Raw genomic sequence first — 24,963 nt, 5'->3', positions numbered from 1 at the left:
CTCCACTGCTTACACCAAAGAGGGCAGCCACATCACACCATGGCCTCTCTTTAGAGGGTTTGTCAGCAGGGAACTAAGCCGCATTACCTGTCTAGGGAGAGGTTTAGAAACGGAAGCTGTAAGTGTCCTTGACATTAAAGTGCCTTTGAAGCTTCAACTCATCCGAAAGCCAACAGCAAATGATTGGGGGTGGGCGGCCGGACCCCACCCATGCACAAATTCATGCACCAGGGCCTCTAGTATAAAGTAAAAATACACTTCAGTTTCCTGTGACCCCTCTCCACATAGTTCTTGTTGTAGGAAGTCTAGCATGTGTCACTCCAGATCTTTTAATTTGAAGCAAATATCAGACATACAGTTTCATGAATAAGCGTTTGGGCATGAGTGTAAAGTAGTATTAAGAGCTGGACTCGGGAGCCTAAGTGAATGAGGTCAAATCATGTCCTCCCACCTACTAGCTGTATGACCTTGGTGAATTACCTGACCTCTCTATTCCTCAATTTCCTCATGGAAATTTTATCATGGAAAATTAAAAAATGTATTAAAGTAAGATAATTATCAACTCTTGGCCAATTTTGCTTCAATACTGCCCATATACTTTCCTCTTCTATATTTTGTAGCAAACATCAGACATATAAATAAATATTTCAGTTTATATTCTAAACGATAGTGATGCTTTAAGATATACTTATAATACTATTATAATAGAAAAATACCAAGTATGTAGGAATGTTTTGAGAGTTGAATTAATATATATGAAGTGCTTAGAACAGTACTTGGAAGTTTAACATTACTGCCTGTGTTTTTTGGCCATATATATTTGTTTCTATAAGTTACTTCTTGAAAAAAATTTTAAAAGTATATTTTATTGATTTTTCACAGAGAGAAAGGAAGAGGGATAGAGAGCTAGAAACATCTATGAGAGAGAGACATCGACCAGCTGCCTCCTGCATACCCCCCACCGGGGGATGTGCCCGCAACCAATGTACATGCCCTTGACCGGAATCGAACCTGGGACCTTCCAGTCCGCAGACCTACGCTCCATCCACTGAGCCAAACCGGCTTCGGCACTTCTTGAAATTTTTTTGCTCATTTATCTAGCCCTGTCCTCTCGCCCTCCCCGCCCCCCCCCCCCCAACCCCCCATGATTTAGAAGATCTTTTTATATTTCTGGGTATTAATCTTTTGACTATTATATATATTTGGCAATTCCTTTCAGCTTGTTGTTCACAGTGTTTTCTGTTGTGTAGAAGTTTTTAGTATTTGGAGAATAGTTCTGTCATCTTTACCTTTATGGCTTCAAAGTTTTGTTTGGTCTTAATAATGTCTTTCCTACTCCAAGATGATAACTATTTTCCTATATTTTCTTCTAATACTTTAATGTTTTTTGCATAGTTTAAAAAGTGTTTATGTCCTTAATCCATCTGGAATTTATGTCTGCTGTGAGGTAGGGCTCTAATTTTATTTTCCCCCCAAGTGTGTATTCTTTGGCCTCTAAATCATTTATTGATTAATTCATTTTTTATCTACTGTCTTTAAAGGCCACATTTAGGATCTACTAATTCCCTACAAATATATGAAAATGGCTTTGGATTCTTTATTCTGATCCATTAATGTATTTGTTCCAGCATTAACATCATTATACACCTTTGTAGTATGTTTGACATAGAGCTACTTCTTTCTCATTGTTCTTTTAAAAATATTTTTTGTTATTCTTGTGTATTTCCTCTTCCAGATAAATTTTACAATCAGTTGATTAAGCACAATCAGAATACTGGGACTGTACTGTACTTGTAGATTAATTAGAGGAGAACTGCTAGTTTTATCATCTTGAGACCTCCAATCCAGGAACATGATGTATCACTCCACTTATTCAGCAATTCTATGTCCTTTGGTAAAGTTTTGTAGTTTTTTTCAATGGGGCTGTCTTGTTTTTTTGTTGTTATTAGGCTTATTCTTGGCTGTTTTACAGTTTCTTCATTCTTTTTTTGTGAATAGATTTCTAATTACATTTTGGTTGGTGATTGCTGGTGTATAACTAATATCTGTGGGTATTTGCTATGTTCCATACACTGCTCTGAACATCTTATCTCACACAATTTTTATGACAAGCTTATGCATAGGTCCTTTTATTATTTCTGCTTTACAGATAGAGAATCTGGGCTTAAAGAGGTTAAATAATTCATCTAAGATCACACGGTCACTAGGTGGCAGAGGCAGGAGCCCTGAGCCTGCACTCCTTTCCACTATCCAGCTCAGCATGCCAGCTACCTCATCCAGTACTGATTCTGGTTGTAATAGTGTCTTAGTTGGGTCTGTTGGATTTTCTAGATCAGTGATGGCGAACCTATGACACGCGTGTCAGCACTGACACGCGTAACCATTTCTGATGACACGCGGCCGCTGAGGCGGCCGCATGCCGAGGATAAAACATTTGCGCTCCTGAGGATGAAACATTTGCGAAATAATGTTTTTTCCTCAAAGTGACACACTACCCGAGTTATGCTCAGTTTTTTGGCGAAGTTTGACACACCAAGCTCAAAAGGTTGACCATCACTGTTCTAGATAGACAACTATATTGTGTGTAAATAATGACCATTTTTATTTAGTCTTTTTCCATGCCTCTTGCTGGATACATAGTTTTGTGAATATCTTATCATCATTTCTCAGGAAGTCTGACCCAGTCAGTTTTTCCTTTAGCACTGAAACATACTGCCATTTCTTCCTCTTGGGAGTGGATGAAGCTGTTGTGTTTAGAGGCCATGTATGTGGAAAATAGAGTGTAGAAACTATTCTCCTTGCAGCCCCAACACACTTATTTTTTAAAAATATATATTTTATTGATTTTTTACAGAGAGGAAGGGAGAGGGATAGAGAGTTAGAAACATCGATGAGAGAGAAACATTGATCAGCTGCCTCCTGCCCACTCCCTACTGGGTATGTGCCCACAACCAAGGTACATACCCTTGACCAGAATTGAACCTGGGACCCTTGAGTCCTCAGGCCGATGCTCTATCCACTGAGCCAAACCGGTTAGGGCCCCAACACATTTCTTGTTAAATTCAATTAGATTGTATGAATGTTATTCCATGTACTGTGAGTTTCTGTTTCCTATGCAGTTAATTTTTTTCTCTCTATATTAATTCTGTTCTTCCATTGCTCAAGTTTCTAAGTTTCTGCTTCTTGAGTGGAGTGGGTACATTTGGGAACAAATGTATCTATCTACCTCAAGCCTCCTCTTTTTTAAAAAATATATTCTATTGATTTTTTTACAGAGAGGAAAGGAGAGGTACAGAGAGCTAGAAACATCGATGAGAGAGAAACATCGACCAGCTGCCTCCTGCACACCCCCCACCGGGGATGTGCCCGCAACCAATATACATGCCCTTGACCGGAATCGAACCTGGGACCTTTCAGTCCACAGACTGATGCTCTATCCACTGAGCCAAACCGATTTCGGCCTCAAGCCTCCTTTTATCTAGCGTGGGCCAAGGTCTTGGCCAAGCTGACCTTTAACCATTGGTGTAAGTGGGAAATAACCATTTTGTGTTTCTGTGGAGGCGTTTCCCAGGTATGGGACTGCACTCCTCTGTGGGGAAGCAGAAATCCTGCTTGGGTGGCCCTTGTTTGTTAGAGCTGCAGAATGAGGGTAAGCATTGGCATCCTCAGCCTCAGGGTACTCTCTCTGGAGCCTGACCTACGTGGTTATTTGCACCATCTTGTCTTGAGGCACTTGGGCTCAGAGAGGCCGTGTGTGTGTGTGTGTGTGTGTGTGTGTGTGTGTGTGTGTGTGTGTGAGAGAGAGAGAGAGAGAGAGAGAGAGAGAGAGAGAGAGAGAGAGAGAGAGAGATCGACTGGAGGAGGTGCTCCAGGCCTCTGCCAGCTGTGGGGGTCAGTCTGTTCTCTGTGGCCTAGTGCCTAGTTGAGAGAAGGAGGCCAGTGGAGCCTGCTATTTTGATCTGGAGTTTCCTTCCTAACCTTGAGCTATGGTCAGTCCCAGAGCTTCAGCCCAAGCTGTGCCAGGCACCTTTGCTGACACCTGCTCCAGCAGGCAGCTCATTATTGGCTTCACCTGCTCTTGGCCACGAGTCAGTGGACAGGAGTGTCCAGGTTTGTGTTTTCTACAAGATGTAAATAATGTTTTGGCCTTAAAAAAGTAGCACACCCTCATTAAAGAATATTTGGAAAATAAAATTTAAGAGAAGAAAGAATTGCCAGTCACTCTATTGCCCAAACATAATCACTTTTAGCATTTTAGTATGTTTCCTTCCACTCTTTCCTTTTCTATGTGCAGGCTATTTTTTTCTGACATATAATTGACATATAACTTTATATTAGTTTCAGGTGTTTGACATAATGATTTGATATTTGTGTACACCACAAAATGTTCACCACAATAAGTCTAGGTACCATTCATCACCATACATAGTTACAAAATTTTTTCTTCTGATGAGAACTTTTAAGATTTTCTCTCTTATAACTTTCAAATATGCAATGTAGTGTTATTTCTTATAATCACTGTGCTATACATTGCATCTCCATAACATTTCTTTTTTTTAAAAATATATATTTTATTGATTTTTTACGGAGAGGAAGGGAGAGGGATAGAAAGCTAGAAACATCGATGAGAGAGAAACATCGACCAGCTGCCTCCTGCACACCCCCTACCGGGGATGTGCCCGCAACCAATGTACATGCCCTTGAGCAGAATCGAACCTGGGACCTTTCAGTCCGCAGACCGACGCTCTATCCACTGAGCCAAACCGGTTTCAGCCATAACATTTATTTTCTAATGGAAGTTTGTATCTTTTGACACACTTCACCCTCAACCCCCCTCCCCTCTGGCAGCCACCAGTCTGTTCTTTATTGTTTATGAGCTTGTTTTTGTTGTTGTTTTGATTTGCTTGTTTATTTTTTAAACTTATAATAGGTTTATTTTTTTCCTCACCGAGGATATTTTTTCCATTGATTCTTTCAAAGAGAGGAGGGGAGAAGGGATGGGGGAGGGGGGTAGAAAGAGAGAGAGAAAGAGAGAGAGAGAGAGAGAGAGAGAGAGAGAGAGAGAGGAACACTGATGTGAGAGAGACACATCAATTGGCTTCCTCTTGCCTGCTCCCTGACTAGGGCCAGGTATCAAGCCTGTAACTGAGGCATGCACCCTCCACCTCCACCAGGAACTGAATTCATGACCCCTAGGTCCGAGGGCCGACACTCCAACCACTGAGCAAACTGGCCAGGGCAGTTATTTTAAAACTTATCGTACTTCTTCAGTTCTAAGATGCCATCATTTCATATTTTATTATAATATGTATTATAGCTAACATCTTTTAATATTCCACATATAAGTGAAATTATAAGGTGTTTGTCTTTCTCTGTCTGACCTATTTCACTTAGAGTATGCCCTCAAGGCCCATTCATATTGTTACAAATGGCAAGATTCCATTCTTTTTTATGGCTGAGTAGTATTCCATTGTATATATGTACCACAATTTCTTTATCCATTCATCCATTGATGGACACTTAGGTTGTTTCCATATTTGGCTACTGTGAGTAATGCTGTCATGAACATGGGGCTGCATATATCTTTTTGAAAGTGTTTTGTTTTCTTCAGATAAATACCCAGAAGTAGAGTTGCTAGGTCATATAGTAGTTCTATTTTTTAATTATTTTAGGAACTTGCATACTGTTTTCCATATTGGCTGCACCAATTTACATTTCCACCAACTGTGTATGAAGGTTCCCCTTTCCCCACATGCTTGTCAACACCATGTCTTTTTTATACTATACTAGGGGCCCAGTGCACAAATTCGTGCACCTCGAAAGGAACTGTGGGCTGCAAGGCTGCAGTAGGCACAGGGTCAGGTCTCAGCCCATCCTCCAAGTCCCCGCCCGGCCCCTCCTGCCGTGGTCCACAGTCCCCTATCTGCCTGCAGCCCCACTCCCGCCGACGCCGCTCCCACATGTTGAAGGCGTGGATCTATTGGGGCTGGAGCCAGCAGCGGGTGCGAGTGGGGCCAGCACTGTCAGCAGGTGTGAACGACAGCTGCTGCCCTGATCACCCCTCAGGAGCAGTGGGAGGTGGAGAAGCCCTCAGGGGCAATCAGGGCAGGCAGCTGCCACTCATACCAGCTGATGGCGCCGAGCGATTGTGAGTGGGGTCGTTGCCAGCAGCGTGTGTGAGAGGCAAATGTCAGCTCCGATCTCCCCTCAGGAGGAGGGTGGAGAAGCCCTGAGGGACGATAGGGGCTGGCAGCCACTGCTTGTACCCGCTGATAGCACCAAGCAATTGGGGCAGGTGCCGGGCGCCAGCAGTGGGTGCGAGCGGCAGATGCTGCCCCGATCACCCCTCAGGAGCAGGAGGAGGTGGAGAAGCCCTCAGGGGTGATCAGGGCAGGCAGTTGCCCCTCATACCGCTGATGGTGCCAAGTGATCGGGACTGGCGCTGGGCACTGGCAGCAGGTGCGAGCGGGGCCATTGCCAGCAGTGGGTACAAGAGGCGGCTGCCAGCCCCGATCTCCCCTCAGGAGCACGGGGAGGTGGAGAAGCCCTGAGGGGCGATTGGGGCCGGCAGCCACTGGTCACACCTGCTGTTAGCACCGAGTGATTGGGGCAGTTGAGGGGCGCTGGCAGGTGGTGCGAATGGCTGGCGGCGGGTGCGAGTAGGGCCGGTGCCGGCAGCAGGTGCAAGCTCCAGGTGGGACCGCGGCACATGGGAGCAAAGAATTTTGAGTAACCACCAGAGGCTCGCCCCAATGATAGCGACTGGCGCACTGCCTTGGTCTGGCGCCCCTGCTCACCTGCTCCACCATCCTGCCGCAGCCAACGCCTGTCATGATCCGTGCATGACCCTGTTGGTCAGCGCACGTCATAGCGACCGGTTGTTTTGGTTGTTCCAGTTGTTCTGTGTTCGGTCTATTTGCATTTTAGCCTTTTATTATATAGGATAGCCATTCTAATATGTGTGACATGATAGCTCATTGTGGTTTTGATTTGTATTTCCCTGATGATTACTGATGTTGAGTATCTTTTCATATACCTGTTGGCCATCTGTATGTCTTCTTTCAAAAAATGTCTACTTATGTCCTCTGCCCATTTTTGTTGTTGTTTTGCTGTTGAGCTGTATGAGTTCTTTATATATTTGGGATATTAACCCCTTGTCAGGTATATATGATTTGCAAATAATTTTCCCATTTAGTGGGTTGCCTTTTCATTTTTGTTGATTATTTCCTTTGCTGTGCAGAAGCTTTTTAGTTTGATGTAGTCTCACTTGTTTATTTTTTCTTTTGTTACTTTTGCTTTGGAGTGAGATCCAAAAAAATTATTGCCAAGATTGATGTCGAGGAGCTTATGTTTCTTCTAGGAGTTTTATGGTTTCTGATCTTACATTCAAGTCTGTAATCCATTGTGACTTAATTTTCGTGTATGGTATAATTTTGTGTATGGTTTCATTCTTTTGCATGTGGCTGTCCAGTTTTCCCAACACCATCTATTGAAGCGACTGTCCTTTCCCCATTGTATATTCTTGCCTCCTTTGTTGTTAAAAAATAATAATAAAGGTCTTATTATCTTTTAGTTTGATGAGCAAAATTGTGTTTACCTTTCCCTCCCTGGTCTTACAGCTTTAGTTCTGGTATCTTTTCCTCCCTCCCCCACCTTTATAGGCAGGCGCTACTGGAAATGGCAGGCTCCATAAGCATGCTCCTGCCCCTATCACTGATGTGACTCTTAGTCTTCTGGTCTGTGTATTGCATTCAGGTGGATGTTTGTTGGAGAGAACAAGATTCCTTTGCCTCTCTTTTTTTTTTTCTTTCCCAAGCCCATCTATTTTCCTTCCCCGCTCGGTGCCTCCGGGTGCCCCCTAAAATTTGGAAACTGGCTGCCTTACTCTTTCACCTGCCCCGGCCTTTGTCTCTCTTCTTCTTGACTTCTGTTGACCTCCTGTTCCCACTCCACTAGTTCCTCCCTCACAGTACTGTCACTACACTACTGCTCCTGGCGTCCCCTCACTGAGTGAGTTTGCGTGACCTTCACACTGCATTCATGCTTCGGGACTTAGCTGCTGCGATGATGTCAGTGGTGCAGGTTAGCAGATGGCGGCGGCGGCAATGAGACCTGACATGTTCTAATGATTCCCTCCTTCCCGTCCTTGCTGGCCAAGCCAATGGAGGGGCAGGGGTTTCCTTGAAGCATTTTAGGAGGGAGCCAAGGGAAACCAGGTTTGGGGGGGCTCCCAGGTGCTGATGAGGCCTGTGACCTTTGCTGCTATAATATCAGTGTTTCACAAGTGGGGCAGTTTAGGAGCCCACTTGCAGCCCATCAAAAATTGATTTAATTGCAATTTTTCCTCCAATTAGGAGCACTGGAGCCTGACTAATTGGAGTAATAGAGAGTAATAAGGCTCAGATAAAAAGCCTTCCTCGGCGGCCTTTGTATCTCGTGTCAGTGCCTGTCAGAGGTCAGAGAGCTTGCATATTCTATTAGGCAGCCCAGCCTTCATTTGTACAAATTAGTTTACCCAACAGTAATTAAAATGCCAATGCGGGTTGAAGAGAACTGAATACACTTGATGGGCATGTTGGTGAATGATGTGACAGCTCTGGTGGCCTCCCTTGCCAAAGTGTGTCAACCTCGGCTCAGAGGCGGCTGGGGCCTGGGCCAGCTGGGCGGCTCCGGGCCAGCCACGGGGCACAGCTGCTGAGCACGCCACTTCTGCTGCCCCTCGTCAGAGCCACTCCGTCGCTCCTTTCATCTTCCAGGTGGAGTCATTTGTTCATTTGTCCATTCATTCATTCAACAAGCATTTGAGGTTTCAGTATGTGTCAGGCATTATACTAGGTGCTGGGGAGGGAACTTATGTGGCAAGGGGTATAAAACCACTTGGGCTCTGGAATCAAGACTGACTGGGTTTCCTCCTACTTGCTCCCTGTGTGAGCTAGAGCAGCTTACGTTACTGCACTGTGCCTCGGTTTCCTCGTCTGTAAAATATGGAAAGTAGAACCTACTACACCAGGTTATGATGATTAGATAAACCAATGCTTTTGAAACACTTGCTCAGAACCTGGCACCTAGAAAGTGCTCAATAAATTACTCACACCCAACTAATTTCCCTTCTTACCTTCCTCTCTCTTCTGTATTTTGTTATTTTCTATTCCTGCTGTCCTGATATGAGGGCTCCTATGTCTACTGCTTGGGCCTGATAATGATCTCTGTGATGCCAGGTTTGCCTGAACTGGGGTCAGGGAGCCAGTAAGGTGGGTAGGGGATCTTGGCACAGAATGAGAAACTGTAGAAGGCTGGCTTCTGGTAAGGACTCTCTTGTTCAAAAAGAGTAGAGTTTATGGAGTCAATGACTTCTAGACCCTCAAACTGAGAGTTTGTGCATTTGCATGTGTGAGATGGGAGAGAGAGTTTGACATTAATTTTTAGGTACTGTTGGTATTTCTCATCTATTATCTGGTTGTGGTGCTTATTTCACTGCCCCAGTGACATACAGCTGTGTCATGTGTCATTCAGGTCTGAGTCTGCTGATTTGGGAATTATTCCTTTAAGAAGCAGAGCAACCCCATTCATAACCCATGACTAGCTTCTTGGCCTTGTTGACCATGAGCTCTGGAAGGCCCTTTCAGTTCAAGTCCACAGATTTGTCCTGAGCACTCTTCTGGGTCAGGCACTGTGCTGGGCCCTGGAATATACAAAAGAGCCACCAGCTGGCTGTTTCATGATCTCAAAGGTAACATGGGAAGATAACCTCCCAAAATGCCATTTGTCCCAAGAAGGTGAGATCAAAGTGTGGTAGGGACTCAGCGAAAGATGGTCAAGCCATCTGGGAGCCAGCAGCTTCTGCCTCTCCTGTCCCTGTCCCCAGGCAGTCCCCATGGTTTGAGTTTGAGTCCTGCTGAGTATCCCCAGCAGAACCTGGCTTCAGATATGCTTACTATTGCTAGACTGTTTTTGCTGTGTCATATTTGATTAAACTCTTAGTGCCAGGTGGACTCTCTACTTCCCCTCCTTCTCTTCCTCCCTGCTTCACATAGTGAAGTGAGGGGAAGACAGCTTGTGGAAAGAAATGTTCATGGGTGTCATATCCAGACAGATAAGAAAAGCCTTCGTGGGGGAAGTTGAGAGGCACCCCTCCTGGTGGCAGATGGACAGGGCCAGGGTGGGTTGGTGGGCAGGAATAGAGAGGCACAGGAGTCCCAGGGGAAAGTGTTCCCAACCCCACATCCCCACCCCTGCCTGCTGGGAGGTCCGAGCTGTGGGAGTGGCAGGGATTCAGGCTCCAGGTGCCTACCATCTCTCTCTCTGTTGACTGACTTGACGCTAATTTAGGCCTGTGGCGGGGCAGAGGCCTGCCACAGGTCTCCTTAAGAGATGTCTCTGCTGGCACCCCTTACCTGGCCCCAAATCTTCAAAAATCTGGAGAGCCCAATTGCCTGCTCGAACGATTTCCAAGTGGCTATTATGTTTCCTACCCAAGGTAATTGGCTTTACCAGTTATTAATGGATTACCCTCAAGAGAAAAATGGGGGAGGTCAGGACAACACCTCCCACCTTTGTAGTTTGGGTCTTCACTGTCCAGCGGCCACGTCCCAGGCTGGGAGTCCCCTTGGGATATGACAGAGTGGCTGTTTGGGCACACCACTCTACTGTCTGCTGGCCCTCTCAGGGGTTGAGAGGAAGCTAGGCTGATGGAGCATGTCTCTAGAGGAAGATTTGGCTTAAGGCATGGAAGCCACAGGGTGGCTCACGTGCTATTTTGTCAGTCTGGGGTTGAAAAGCAGACACCTGCCCTGCAATTTTGATTGTAAATCAGTGGATTGGCCAATGCCTGCCCTAACATCTCCCTAGTCATAACTCGCAGGCCAAGTCCCCCCGTCTTCCTGCCCCCAGCCAAAGCCCCTGGCTTCTAAAGAGCCCTCTCTTCGGAAATCCATCTCCCCACTGACATGCTTGGGATCAGAGAGCCACAGGTGCTGGGCAGGGCCAGGGTGGATGGGCTGCTGCCCCGCATTGCTAACATGTCATTAGTATGTCCAGTCCCTCTCCCCCCATGCCTGACATGTAGGGACATGGCCCTGCCCTGCTCCGGGCTCCTGAGTGACACAACTGCTTTCAGCTCTCTTGCTTGCAGTTTAGGTTTTCAAACCCTGGGTTCCTGTAGGCTTCCCCTCCCCACCCCTGCCAAACCTCTAACAAAGGAGAGGCCTGGTACGTAGGTTCAAGTTCTAGTCCTAGCACTACAACCAGCCTGGCTCATTGCACAGATCCTTCTCACTGGACTGGTGCCTGCACTTAAGTTGAAACTCTGCAGATTGTATTTGTTGAACTTTTTAGGATTTAAGAGACACTCTGGGAAAGACGGTCGGAGCGTTCCTTCTCACCCGCATGTCAGCAATGTCTGTCATTGTCCTCTAAACTCTACCTGACTCCCATCCCACTCCACAGCGGCCCTGGCTGCCTGGCCCTCACATTCCCAGCTCTCCTTCATTTCAGGCATCTCACCCATTTCATCTTTCATCTTTTCATATTGTTACTCACCTCTCACCATTTTCTCTGATTGGTGCCTTTACATCTGCCTTGTGCTTGTACCATATTACCAGATACCCTGGGCTCTGAAAACCTTCAAGAATGCCCCCAGCACCCTCAGCTATGGAAGGGCATCACTGTCCAGCACCCAACAGCTTGTTCCAGGAGACCATTCCTGTGCCATGGCTTTGTGAACTTCATACAGCTGAAGCCTGACAGGCTTGCTTCCCTGGGCCTCAGAGTTGTGCACCTAGAGATCGTTTTTTTATGGTGGGCAGAGACCATGCAACTAGGTCAGAGTGGCAAGCTCAGCCATCATTGAACCTGTGGTTTCTCTGTGCAGGCAGCTCTGGGAGGTTGCAGCTCTGGGAGGTTACAGCCCTCACCGTACTTCCCACTGGTCTTCTCACAACCCCTCTGATGGCTCTTTTGGCTGCTTCTCTCATCCTGGCTTAACCCCAGAACCCCTTGGAGAATGAACACTGCACCGTCAATTGTGTAGCCATTTCCGCCACAAGTTCTGACAAGCCAGACCTGACTCTGCTCTCCTTTTATTTGGCAGCTCTTTTGTGACTGGGACGGCTTGTTGTGGGCACTTCTCACCCCTAAGAATCTGGGACCTCAACAGGTAAGAGATTCCTGAGCCCACTGTGGCTTGCAGTGGGGGAGGGGCTGGAGCTGCCAGGGAGGCAGTGGAGAGAGTTGGCTGAGCCAGCCCCCCTGCAGGTGGCTGCCCAGAGATCCAGGAGAAGGCTGGAAGGACCCCTGCCCCGAAACTCAGTACAGCCTCTGCTGTGGTACCTTCCTATGTGGAAGCGTTTTGATAACTTGAGGAAACTGTCAAAGTGATTTATAATTGGTAAATAATTTCATGTAAAATTTATGATAACAATTTGGATTTATGATACTTTTTCTCCGAGGAGCGCCTATGTGGCTACATAAAATCCCATCTATCCTCAGAGATGGTTTTTCTAAAATATATTTTGGAAGTGGCCTACAGATCCATAAAAAGAATTATACACATCAGTTAAAATACATCCAGGTTTTAGTCAATTCTCTGTCTTGGCAGGCTTGACACACTCACATCTGATTACCTGCCATTCTATTGTATGGTTTTAAAAAACTTTTTATTGTGAAATAATTATAGATTCATATGAAATAACATCTTACATAGTATAATATCAAAACCAGGAAATTGACATTGGTACAGTGCACAGACACTTATTCAGATTGCACGTGTGTGTGTGCGTGTGTGTGTGTGTGTGTGCGCGCGCGCGCGCACGCATGCGTAGGTAGGTGTAGTTCTTTCCAATTTTACCAGGTGTGTAGATTCAGGTAACCATTGCTGCAAAAGATACAGAACTGTTTGTTACATTAGCACAAAGATCCCTCATGTACCCTTTATAATCATATCCATGCTTCACTCCCTGTAGTCCCTAATCGCTGGCAACCACTTGTGTTCCTCATTTCTATAATTTTTCCACTTTGAAAGTATTATATAAGTGAAATAATATAGTATGTAATCTTTTGAGATCCCCCCCCTCAGCATAATTCTCCTGAGACCCATAGAAGTTGTTACATGTATAAATAGCACTTCATGTTTTATTGGTAAATATAGTATACTAGAGGCCTGGTGCACGAAATTTGTGCACGGGTAGGGTCCCTAAGCCTGGCCAGCGATCAGGGCTGATCAGGGCCTTCTGGCTGCCAGCTGGGGCCTCCCTTCGTTCCACGCCACCCCCTGGTGGTTAGCACACGTCATAGTGAGCGAACTCCTGGTCAGTCGAACTCCTGAGGGGACACTTTGCATATTAGGCTTTTATATATATATAGATTCTCAGGTATGGGTGTAACCAAGTTTCTTTCCCTATTGAACAGAATTCACCCATTGAAGGGCATTTGGGTTGTTTTCAGTTTTTTAACTATTGCAAATAGAGTTGTAATGCACACTTATGTGTAGGGTTTTGTGTGGACTTACGATTTCATTTCTTTGGGATTAATGCCCAGGAGTACAATTGCTGGGTCATTTGGTAAGCGTATGTTTAGTTTTTATTACCTGCCAGACTGTTTTGAGTATCTTAATTATTTTATATTCTGACCCCAGTGTATGAAAGATCTAGTTTCTTCACATCCTCTATGGCATTAGGTATTGTCACTACTTTTTTTTTTTTTTTCATCAAGTCTAAGAACTCTTCACCTCGCCCTAAGCACCTACATTTTGGCTTCAGTGCCATAATTAGCAATGAGGATGTGCTCATCTTGCCTTTCCCTTGCCTCAGTTGCTCTAGCTTGTCTTCTCCTTTTGTCTCAATCTTCCCAGGAAAGTCTTAGCCATATCTTTTTTTCTGAAGTATCCATTGTGTTGTCAGTCTTTACAAAATAGTTTTTATAACACATGATAATTAAATAATGTTTTCTCTACAAAATTCTCGTGATGATCATCCAGATTCAGGGGTAGGAAACTTGCAACTTCACCAAATACCACATTACATCCTTGGACAGCTCTGAGAGTTAGAGTGCCTCCCGTCATTGAGGGTTGATCTGCTTCCCGACACGAGCAAGTTGAACCTCTCCTCTGAAGACAGGCCTTTAGATTTCAGAAAACTTTGGTCTTGCTCCTCCAGGGAGAAGTCCTTTGTGGGCCAAAAGTCCAAGGCTCTTCAGTTGTTGCTCATAAACATAATAGATCAATTGGGTGCTTTTGTCTGTACAATGAAGACCTAATTCAAAGTGGCTCAAACAATAGAGGAATTATTATTATTGTCTTACGTGACAAGGAGTCCAGAAGTTGGATAGTCAGCTGGTTCCAGGATTGAGGGGTTCAATGGCTCAATGAGACCACGAGGCCCAATTTCTCCTCAGCTTTCTACTTTGCCACCCATCAAGGTGGCTTTTGCCCTTGCCCACAGGTTTGTGTACTAAAGATCTTCCAACTCATAAGGCAATACCCAAAGGGAAGAAGGAAGGAAGAAGACATGTACTTGCCTGGGGTCCCTTTTTAAGATGAGGAAGCCCTTCCTAGGAGCCCCCAAGCTGATTTGTTATATTTAGTGAGCCGAAGGTGTATTCTAGCACTCACCCTAAATCCAACTCCGTCAATGGAATGACCAGTCAAGATCCCCCTCTAAGCCTGGGGAGGAGCTCAGCTTCCCACCATGCACATTGGCAGTGGGGGAGGAGGAGAAAGGCACATAATCAGGGTTTGGTCAGCAAGAGAGAGAGGAATAGCAAAGAACCCAAATGAGAATGGGTACACGATACCTTGAAGGTTGAGTAATCTTCGAGTGTTGGTCTCGTGCCTGTTTCAGGACCATTCTCACCTGAAAGTTTCTCTGATTTATCTGGTTTGATCCCCCTTAAAATGGGGTGTTGATAACTGAGTACTGAACGTAGGTGTGGGCTGATGAGTGGCGGGTGCTATCACTGCCCTTATTCCAAATCTTCTACTTTCGTTACTACAGCTGATTGTATCTCTGTTGCCAGCATAGCTAAAACTTCCAAGGACTCCTCTGTTTGTAGCTCCTGGGTGTTGGAGTTCCTGCAGTCTGTGAAGGTTATTCCCATGGCTCCTTCTGCCAAACTCGTGCTACTGGAAACTTCTTGTATCTGAACGGGGCTGGGGAAGGAGCCCCTCCTGTGATGTGTGATGGGGAGGCTGCGAGGAACAACAGAGGGAGCACAGACTGTGGTCAGACAGACCTGGGTTCTAGCACTGACTCTGCTTTTGATTAATTCTATGACCTGGGGGGCCTTTTTGACCCTCAGCCTCCACATTTGTAAATGGGATTTAATTATCCCTACTTAATAGAACCATTATAAAAATTTTTTTTTAAGTAGTACCCACACAATGCCTGTCACCTTGGGGTCAGTCAGCCACTCTAAACTGTCTCCTTCCCTCTCTTCCTACCCACCCACAGCTGTGTCCCACATTGGTACCTGGAGTTTGTGGAGGCTCACCCTTTAAATATTTGTGGCCTATGACCAGTGGAGAGTGAGGGTAAACATGCTGACCTCATGGCCTAGAGAAGGCTCTTGACAGTAAGGCTGTAAGTCACAAAGATGGGCTTTTCTGCTGAAGGCCAGTTTTACTGGGCCTGGTCTTTGGCATCATCACTGGCCTGGGCCCAGGATGGTGGACAAGCCAGCAAGGTTGGGGGGGGGGGGGGGGCGGCGCACCGCCATGGCCCGTCTTTATTTTGAGGTTGAGCAATCTTCGAGTGGCCTCTTTTGCCTGTAGTTGCCTTGGCGGTGTGTGTGTGTGCGCGCGCGCGCGGGTAGGGCGGGGGAGGGTAATGCCTGGGCAGATTTATGATCAGGATAGAGTTCTGAGGCACTAATCCTTGAATGGCATTCTCTTATGAAATCCCTAGGCCTCACTCATCCCAAACACAGTTTTTACAGAACCCAGAAAGAACCCAAATGAAAATGGGTACAAGGTAGTTACGGCCTCGATTCTCACTGGAACCAGATAAGCAGCAGCCACTGCACCCTCTGGCCAGCCTGCCAATGGGTGTCACTTGGCATTGCCTTCTTTCTAGCCCCCATAACTCCCCTCCTCACCACTGAGCAGCCAGGTTTTGTTTAAACGTCTCTCCTGTCCCCAGGGGAGCTTGGAGGACCCAGCGCAGGGTCCAGGGAACCATGCCCTGGTGGAAGCATCTGCTTTTGGTGGGAGGAAATGGATGGACAGGATGACTGTGTGTAGCTGTCTTTCCCAGAGAAGCCCGAGCAGATAATAAAGCCATGTAGAAAATAGGATTAAGGTAATGAACAGGCAGGACAGAGTTTGATCTTTCAATAACGCCAAAGCCTGACTGACAGGCCAATCTGGAAGGTGGAACAACATCGCCGGCAGGACTCAGCGGCGGGGCGGTGTGCGGTGCTGGGTGGATTCTTTTGCTTTTAACCTGTCACTGCTGAAACTTGAGGAGCACTGGGATTTCCTTTTATGTGTGCAATGACTTGGGGGGAGGAGTATGGAGGGGCAGTTTTGCTCTGAGCATCACCCCCCCAGGGGCTGCCTTCAGGATGGTGGTCTGGGACATAGCTTGGAAGTGGAAGTGTAGGCGCCCTGCTGAGTATCAGTGCTTCCTCAGGCAGCCTAGGCTACTTACAACGCCTGGGGACCCCTTTCAAGGTCACATGACACCCTTGGCCCTTCATTCCATCAGGACTCCTGGAGACTGTTCTCCCCAGGGGCTAGGAAAGGGGAAGTCCTGGCTGGAGCACACAGGTCAGAGGGCAGCTGTGGAACACAGCCATTGCCTAGATGTCAAGGAACTTGGTGTCCCCCCTTCCCTTCCTCTCTCCTGGAGCTGGGGACCCTGGACTGGGCCCAAGGCTATGATTTCTAACCTGTCTGAACCAGGCAGAGAGAAAGATGGAGTCCTTATCCAACCTGCTCCTGAGGATAGATGGTCGTCAGGCCCAGTCCCCAGCCCTCAGGAACTCTATCCTGACAGACAGTGCGAACAGCCAACCCCTGAAGTGTCCTTAGCTAGGCCCTGGGGTCCCATCAAGCTTCAAGGTACTGTGCTAGAGCCATCCTGTTCCTGAGCCTGAGGTGTAGAGGAATCAAGCATTGAGTCAGGCCAATGGCAAGGCCCCAGGGAAGGTGTTGTCTTTGTGGGGACTGCCTCCCACCTGATGGAAAACTGGGGGTGGGGTCTCTGCCTGGCCTGATACCGCACACACCCCTCTCGCAGGGCTTGTTCTTGCTGTGAGTTATACTTTTCTGCCAAGGGGCATTTGAGCTGGATCTAGCGTTGGTGCCCTGAGAGCAGGGCACAATGGTCACCCTGGTGGTGGTGGGCAGCCGGGCACCAGGATGAAGAGGCCTGTGACCCCAGACCTGGAGGTGTCATAGTGGGTCCAGCCATGGCTCTAAGCCTGGGGACTGTCAGATAGGGAAGGGGTGGACTTTGGTGACCTGGCTACTACTCCTAGGGCACTGAGGGTTTGAGTCCTTGGCTAGGCACTGTGCTGCCGTGTGCATGACCATAGGCATGACCCCTGCACTCATCCTCATCTCCTCTGCCGGCCAGGGTCATCCCCAGTACCCCATCACTCCTCCGTTTCCCTCCTCAAGCCCCCGTCTCCTTTCTCAATGAAGGCTGGGCAGACAGGCTTCTCACATTCTGTCAGGGGCCCTCGGGGCCTTTGCTCCATCTGACACTGGTGCCTGGATTAACCCTTCTCTGTCTCCTGAAACTCTGCTCACACTTCAGCATGAACAGCACCTCCTTCATGAAGCCCACCCTGATCCTGACCCCTGTGGCTAGAGTTGGTGGCTCTTAGAACACTCATAGGGCCACCTTGTCAGCCACCGTGTGGCCTGGTGGTAAAGCCCCCTTTGGGCTGGGAACTTTATCTTGGGACCTTGGACTGAGCACAGGAGCTGAATTTCAAGGCATCTACTGGAGTTTGGCATGGCAAGGGCGCCCGGCTGCAGCCTATCTCACCATGTGTAGGAGGAACTAGTGTCCTGAGTGCAAGCTGGACTGCTCTGAGGGCACATTGGTGCCCATCCTGGCCAGGTGTGGCTTTGTCTCTGCCCCAGGCCCTCCGCCTCCACCCAGGCAGGGGGCCTGGCCCTCCGTCAGGCTGATTATGGGAATTGCCCCTCTTTAAAGTACCTGCCTTCTCCTTTGAAAGTATTACTGACAGCTTTTTTCATTTTCTTTTTTCTTTACCTCTTTAAGGAACCCTGTAATTTCTTTTTCTTTCTTTCTTTCTATGCCACCCCCCACCCCCTTTCCTTTTTCTTTCTTGTCCCCTCTGTCCTCCTGAACTCTTTGAAATTGGCTCTCTGCCTACTGACACCAAACTGATACTTTGCGTTTCACTTCTCCTTATCCCTTTATGGCAACAGATGTTGAAATTTTGTATCCTTTTATCTGCCCGCTGCCCCTTCCTGTAATTACGGTCCCCTTGTTAGCAGTACAAAGTGGACTGCCTGGCCTTTGAGCCATTGTGTCTGAACACGTGTGCATGGGCGGGTGCTGGGCGCCATGCACGCGTACACACATGCGAGAGGCTGTGTGCTTGGCAAGGACCCTTCCCTCTCACCTGGTAGGGCTGGGGCAGAAGAAGCATTCATGGGCTTCTCCTCACCTCCACCACTTCGTGGGACCTATCTGCCTCCCACCAGAGGGCTGGACTAGGACAGCAACTCCCTGCTCAAAAGCCTTGCAGCTCTCTGCCACACCTGGCGTTCATGGCAGCTGAGCAGTCTGCCCACCGTGGCCTGGGAACCAGGTCATACCAACTTGCCCCCCTCAAAGACCCAAGCCTCTAACTAATCCAGATTGCCAACCAGGTGTCCCGCTCTGCACTTCTGTTATTGCTGGTCCTTCACCTAGGCCATCCCCGCTCTTCTGTCTTTGCCTGTCACTCACTGAAGAATTGCTCAGTACTCACAGCCAACAATGTTCTCTTATCTGCACCCCTATAAAACTTCCTTTCATCTCTTTCTGGTGCCTACAAGGTCACACCTTGTATTGGTAGTTGGATACAAAACAGACTTCTCTCCCTCAACTTCGCATCTCCCTAAAGTGCCTTGTGTACACAAGGTGCTCAGTAAATGGTTGTTGGTCAAGGAAAGGAAGAGAGGAAGAAGGGGGAGGAAGGAGGGAAGGGAGGAAAAACCTCCCACTTTCTTAGCAACCATGTTGGGCCCAGCTTACACCTGTAGGCCATCTATCTCCTGGGAATAGAAGATATATAGAAAGGTGAACTGTTTGTCACCCTCCCCTCCATTCCTCCACCAAAAGCCATTGTTGCATTTTGTGGTAGCACATGCAAGATGGCGTGTCCTCACCCCCAAACAGATTCAGGAATGAGCACCCATAGGATCTCCAGGGAACATCACCAGAAACCCAGTACATTAATAGTGGCTGTAAAATGGTGTGTGGGCCACAGGCTTCCTTAGATGTGGGTGGGCAGGTGGGAGCCAGGGGGTATTTCAGGGCAATTTAGCACAGGAGGACTTTCTATGGGCCATGGCTATGGTGGAGCTCAGGCCGACCAGGCAGGGGAAATGTCCAGAGACTGAGATGAGAGGACTCGGGCGGGAGGGAGGGAGGGAGGGAGGAAAGAAAGGAGAGAGGGGAGCAGGGTACCAGGCTTCCTGGCTCTTCAGGGCCCAGACTGGGGGTGGTGGGGTGTTTCAGCTAGAGCCTGCCCTACCTTGCTCCACTCTAGCCTGGTGCTTAGGGCCCCTCCCAGGTCAGACATCCGGGTATTCAGGGCTAGCACTTACCTTCTGTTATTTTCCCCATAAAGATGGTCATGGGGTGGGGGTGGATCAGTGTCTTATTTACATTTTTCTCCTCCCTATTGAAGTTCCTCTCTTCCCACTTCCTCCAGCATCAGTGGAATTGCCTGAGCAGCAGGGTGGGTTGGGCCAGGGAGACCTGATTTCCCTCCTCAGGGGTCCCTGGGATGAGGCCCCACATAGCCAGGCTGCGAACACATTTCCTTCAGGCTGTCCTCCCTGCCTGGTCGCATTCATCAGGATCACAGGGGCGGGCGGCCCATCTGTCTTTATCTTTCCCTGGGTCGAGAGAGAATTGTTGGAGTCATCCTTGGGGGAGGCTGGGTGTGGAGGCCCCCGCAGCCCTCAGCGGCTCCTGGAGGCCCGGGCTTTGTGCACAGGAGTTGGAAGGGAATGGACTTTTTGTCTGGCCTTCTATAGTGACAGACCCTGCCCTTGCTCCTGTCTTGGCCCGGGGCTCTGAGCGGCAGCCCTGCTCCCACACAAGTTGTTCCACAGCCAAGGCAATGCACCCCCTCGCGCCCCCCACAGCGATAGGCCCAGAGGCATTCTTAACATTCTTTCCAAAGAAAGGGGGTGAAACATCTGAATTTGGGGGTCACCATGTTATACAAATTGCAATCTAATTTTTTTTTTTTTTTACAAAAATACACTTGCAGTAAGAAAAGGAGCTCGGAGGAGGGGCTGACGAGACAAGACAGCTTGCTTTGTCCCCCTCCCCCCAAAGTTTGGGGCTATTGTCAGCCCGTCTCTCCCTCCACCACAGCAGTTAAGCTAGAGTTGTCTAGTTAAATTGGTCCTGGGGTAGGGGCCACAAAGGGCCCACGGTGCCATTTCTGTTTGTTTTCCCAAATCAAAACCCCAGCAGGGCTCCTACGGCACTGCTGGGCCGCTATTGGAAGAGACTGGCCATTTCCCAGAGCGTGGTGTGTCAGTTTATGTTCTGAACTTAACCTCACGAGCACTGCACAACAGAGCCTTGAGGGTGCAGGCCCAGAGACAAGAGAACTTGTATCTTTTTATTGGCCCATTTAAAGTGTGTGTGGCCGTTTCAGAGAATCGGAGAAGCGTGCAGCAGAAATAAAACTCCTCAGCCCCTCGCCAGGCTGGGCTGGCAGACGGGCTTTCGGGACTTGCCCTGGCCCCGAGGGGCTGAAGCTCACTCTTGCCCTTGGGTCTCCCCCGCAGGGCAGAGTTCTGTGTTTCTTATTGCAGATAAGCAAGTGTCATTGTGGCATGACACTTTCCGGTGGTGGCTCAGACGCTGGGGCAGGACCACTTGGTCTGGGTGTGGCCTTTATGCTGCTGACCCTGCCTAGCCATGGATGCCCAGCTCTCCTCCCCTTTCAACCCTGGGACCAGAGGTGGGCAGGTGGAGCCATGCTGGGCTTCACACCCCCAACCTTACTGCCTTTCATCTTCTATTTCAAACAGACAAACATGAAATTACTTCTGTAGATTAAAGGGGAGAGCTCCCCAGTCACTCCTGAAGGCCTCACTAATGGAGGGGCAGGGCCTCCAATCTGGAAGGAGAGGGAGAACCGTGGAGCAAAACAGCCCCTGCCCGGTGTGCACACATCTGCACGTGTGCCTGTGAGAGAGAGGGAGAGCGAGACCAGCCGCTTGCAGGGCTCCGGCCTGCCCAGCCTGGGGGAATCATGGCTAGTGACCCATCTGGGAAGGCAAGGGCTTCCTGGGAGCCCAGGTCCGTGATCTCTAGGAGACGCTGATCTGGAGAGAGGGCTTTCTGCCTGATCCTTCTCAGGATTCTCCCCGACATCCCTCTCCCGACACAGGCTTCTCCTGTGTTACTCCCTGGGAAGGAGGCTGGGGACAGGGTGCTGACTTAGGGCCTAGCCCCGCACCAGACAGCAACAGTGTACCTTGCTGGGGTCACGTCTCTGTCCAGGGCTCCAGGGGAAAGGCAGAGTGGGCAGAGAGGAGCCCACAGCCTCCTCCTTTACTCCTTCAGCCTTCAGGGAAGATGGTGGCTCCAGTGGGGAGAAGGGATGAAGAGGGGCAGCATCTGTGTGAGGTGGAAGGACTAGAGCTGAGGGCCACATTCACACATGTCACTGGCAGCCCCATCAGCCTTAACCCCTTTGATTAACACTGTTTGAGCCAAAGCTGGGCTGGTGTGATCACAAAGTCCTCCCCACTCCATGCCCAGCTTCTTACCTGTGAGTCCCTGGGAAGTATCCAAGGCCTTGTTCTTCCCGTCGTATGGAGGAGAGCCCAGCATCTTTTGGTTGAAGCTGAGGAATGGGGTCTGGAGGGTGCCCCTCTTCTCCTTCATTTCCCCCAGTCATTCTGCAAACTCATTGCTCCTACCCGTCCCCTAGCCATAGGGATTAGCGGGTGCACTTGATGTTGAGGGGTAGTTGCTAGGGCCAGGAGGCCCCCCTACATGGTTGCTAGGGGTCTGGCATCAGGCGAAGGGTCTGCCCACTGCCGCGGTCACGGAGGGAATTACACAGTCACAAAGAAATTGTTCTTCTCAGTAATCTGCTCTTGGCCACCGGGAGGGGCGAGGGTGGGGGAGCAAGCTGGAGCCCAGCAGGCTGGGGGCTGTGATCACAGAGGCGTGCTCGCCCCGGGCTGGGGGCCAGCCTGGCCAGGAACACCAGGGACCAGCCCGCTAAGCTGCTTTCTCAGCGATTTCTCTCCCCAGACACAAAGGTGTTTACTTGTTTTAACTTCTCCTGGGACTCCCCTTCTCCCTTTGTGTGGTCTTTATCCCCAATGAGGTTTGAGCCCCAGATTACAGGCGGGAATTAAGGCATTGGACTCAGGCAGCTCAGAACTGCATGACCTGCAGGATCAAGGAGTATAAAGTAACCGTGTGTGTGTGTGTGTGTGTGTGTGTGTGTGTGTGTGTGGTGGGGGCAACCCCTTCAGCAAGGCCCATTCATCCTCCTGAGGAGGAGAGGCTGGGTGGCGGGTGGTCAGTGTGCAGGTGTGATGGAGGGGCTGATGGTGATTGATTGAGGCCTTTAGCTGGGGGAGGGCCTGGGGTGGGAGGGAAGGGAGTCTAGGGCATCTCCTCCCTCAGCCCCCCTTCCTAAGGGAGTCTAATTCTAGCTCAGGAAGGAGAGCTGCATTTCCTTAGGGACTGAAGCCATTTGGAGGTTCAAAGAATCTGTTGGGCCAAGGTGGGATAGTGGCTCATCCTCTGCCCCTTCTCTCCCCAGTGGGCAGCTGATGACGCACCTGGGCAGTGACTTTCCCCCAGGGGCTGGGGTGCTGGACCTCATGTATGAGTCCCCTTTCACGCTCCTGTCCTGTGGCTATGACACCTACGTTCGATACTGGGACCTCCGAGCCAGTGTCAGGTGAGTGTGCTGGGCAGGAGGACAAGTGGTGGGAGACCCTGTGCCAGTCTCGGTGGGAGGAGGTACAGACTCCATGTCAGGGACCGGTAGGGACCGGTAGGAAGCAGCCGGCAAGGTCAGATCAAGCTTGGACTCCCCACCTTGGGCAGTTTTGGCCCCGAGGCCTGGGAGATTGTAGCCACCAGGACCTGATCAGAGCCTTGGGAGCTGTGAGGGTGCCATCCCTCAGCATTCCGTCCCAGCCTTTCTACCTTTCTAAGGCCTTACAGGTCCTGTGACATGTAGTCAGCCATGTGAAACACATGAGGGCATAAGCTACCCTGGGGTCTGGAGTTTGATGAGATGAGAAAGAGACCTTTACTGAGGAGGCTTTCCCCCTCAGGCTGCTTTTTAAAGAATTGGGTGATTCAGCCTCTCTCTCCCAGCCAGAATGGGGAAGTGGGGTTGGAGGGTGGGCATCCTGAAGCTCCCCTGTATCGCCTCTTCCTGGACAGGAAGTGTGTCATGGAGTGGGAGGAGCCCCACGACAGCACCCTGTACTGCTTGCAGACAGATGGGAACCACTTGCTGGCCACAGGTTCCTCCTACTACGGGGTTGTACGATTGTGGGACCGGCGCCAAAGAGCCTGCTTACACGTAAGCATCCCGCCTACCTCATGCACGCCTCCCGGACCAGGACTCAGGTTTATGGGCTGCACCTGAGAGTGGGTGTGCCTGGAGAGGTGGAGGAAGCCCACAATGCACCTGGCCCATTGCACTGGAACTGGGAGTCCTGGGTTCGGGCTCCCCCATCTCCCACTTGGGCCACTCTTGTCATTCTTGTGCCCTCCCTTGCAGGCCTTCCCGCTGACGTCGACACCCCTGAGCAGTCCGGTGTATTGCCTGCGCTTCACCACCAAGCATCTCTATGCAGCGCTGTCTTACAACCTTCATGTCCTGGACTTTCAAAACCCGTGACAGGCAGGGCCACCCCAGCTGTGGGCCAGGGAAGCCAGCTACTCAGGGACCTCTCTTGCTTGGAGGGTGCAGTGATAATGCTCCCCACCCGTGCCTGTGCTCCCAGACCTGCAACCACAGTGCTTGAGCACTTAAGCCAAAGGCTGCTGACTCCTGGGACTCGGGTTACCCAGAGATACAGCCCTTCCCAAGAACCAGTTGGAGAGAAGAGACTTGCTGCTTTGGGAGAGTGAAGCCGAACCCACAGGATCTTGCTTTCCTGTCGGCCAGAGCAAGGATCTGGCCTGGAGAGGCACCCCCGCCCGCACCTCACCCCTTCATAGAGCCATGGTAGCTTAAGTGAGGTGAGGTGCTCCCGCCTTCCCAGTGGTCCCTCTCTGCCCTTTCCCTGGAAGGAGGTGTGGCTGCCAATACCCCTGCTGGCACCAGCCCCCACCTCCTCAATCAGACCCCACCTTTGGCCAAGCTATTGGGGCTGGGGACTCATTCCTGGGGCACTGTGGGCTGGTCTCCCTTTGAAACTAGGAAAGGATAAAGGGAACCCAGCAGTTTAGAGTGAGCTCTCAGCTAGCCCAGCCTCAGGCCGTCTGTTGAGACATGCTACAGTATTCATTTTTGTAAAAATAAAGCTTAATTGTTCAAAGATCTGGTTCCTGACTTGCTGGGGAGGCCCAAGGGAGAGGGGACAACAGACTCAAATTTGGGGATGTACATGCTGGGAAAGGGTAAGACCAGCCTCATGGCTCAGTGTTGCAAAGAACAAAGGTTTCCTTTTTTTTTTCAGGAAACCCTCTCATTGACCACCCACCCGTTTGGCTGTGGAAGGTCCCTAGGGTAGAGAAGGAAGTGTCGCCACCAGCACCTTCTCTGGGA

The 24,963-nt window shown here is 49.4% G+C and overlaps 1 protein-coding gene across 2 annotated transcripts in view; it reads left to right on the top strand.

The window, feature by feature from the left end:
• Window positions 1-24,111, top strand: part of FBXW4 (F-box and WD repeat domain containing 4) — an 80,838-nt gene extending 56,727 nt beyond the window's left edge. The window contains exons 6-9 of one of the 2 annotated variants that reach the window (XM_079793767.1): window positions 12,089-12,154; window positions 22,993-23,133; window positions 23,628-23,769; window positions 23,971-24,111. In XM_079793767.1, coding sequence (XP_079649893.1) covers window positions 12,089-12,154; window positions 22,993-23,133; window positions 23,628-23,769; window positions 23,971-24,090 — 469 coding nt within the window. In that variant the 3' untranslated portion in view covers window positions 24,091-24,111. The remainder of the gene's footprint in view (window positions 1-12,088; window positions 12,155-22,992; window positions 23,134-23,627; window positions 23,770-23,970) is intronic. The other variant, XM_079793768.1, reaches the window with a different exon arrangement.
• The last annotated feature ends 852 nt before the right edge of the window (window positions 24,112-24,963 follow it).

This window comes from Cnephaeus nilssonii (assembly GCF_951640355.1).
Source record: "Cnephaeus nilssonii genome assembly, chromosome: 16".
Classification (NCBI taxonomy): Eukaryota; Metazoa; Chordata; class Mammalia; order Chiroptera; family Vespertilionidae; genus Cnephaeus; species Cnephaeus nilssonii.
The sequence above is the reverse complement of the archived record's forward strand: the minus strand, read 5'-3'. Positions and strand labels throughout refer to the sequence as shown.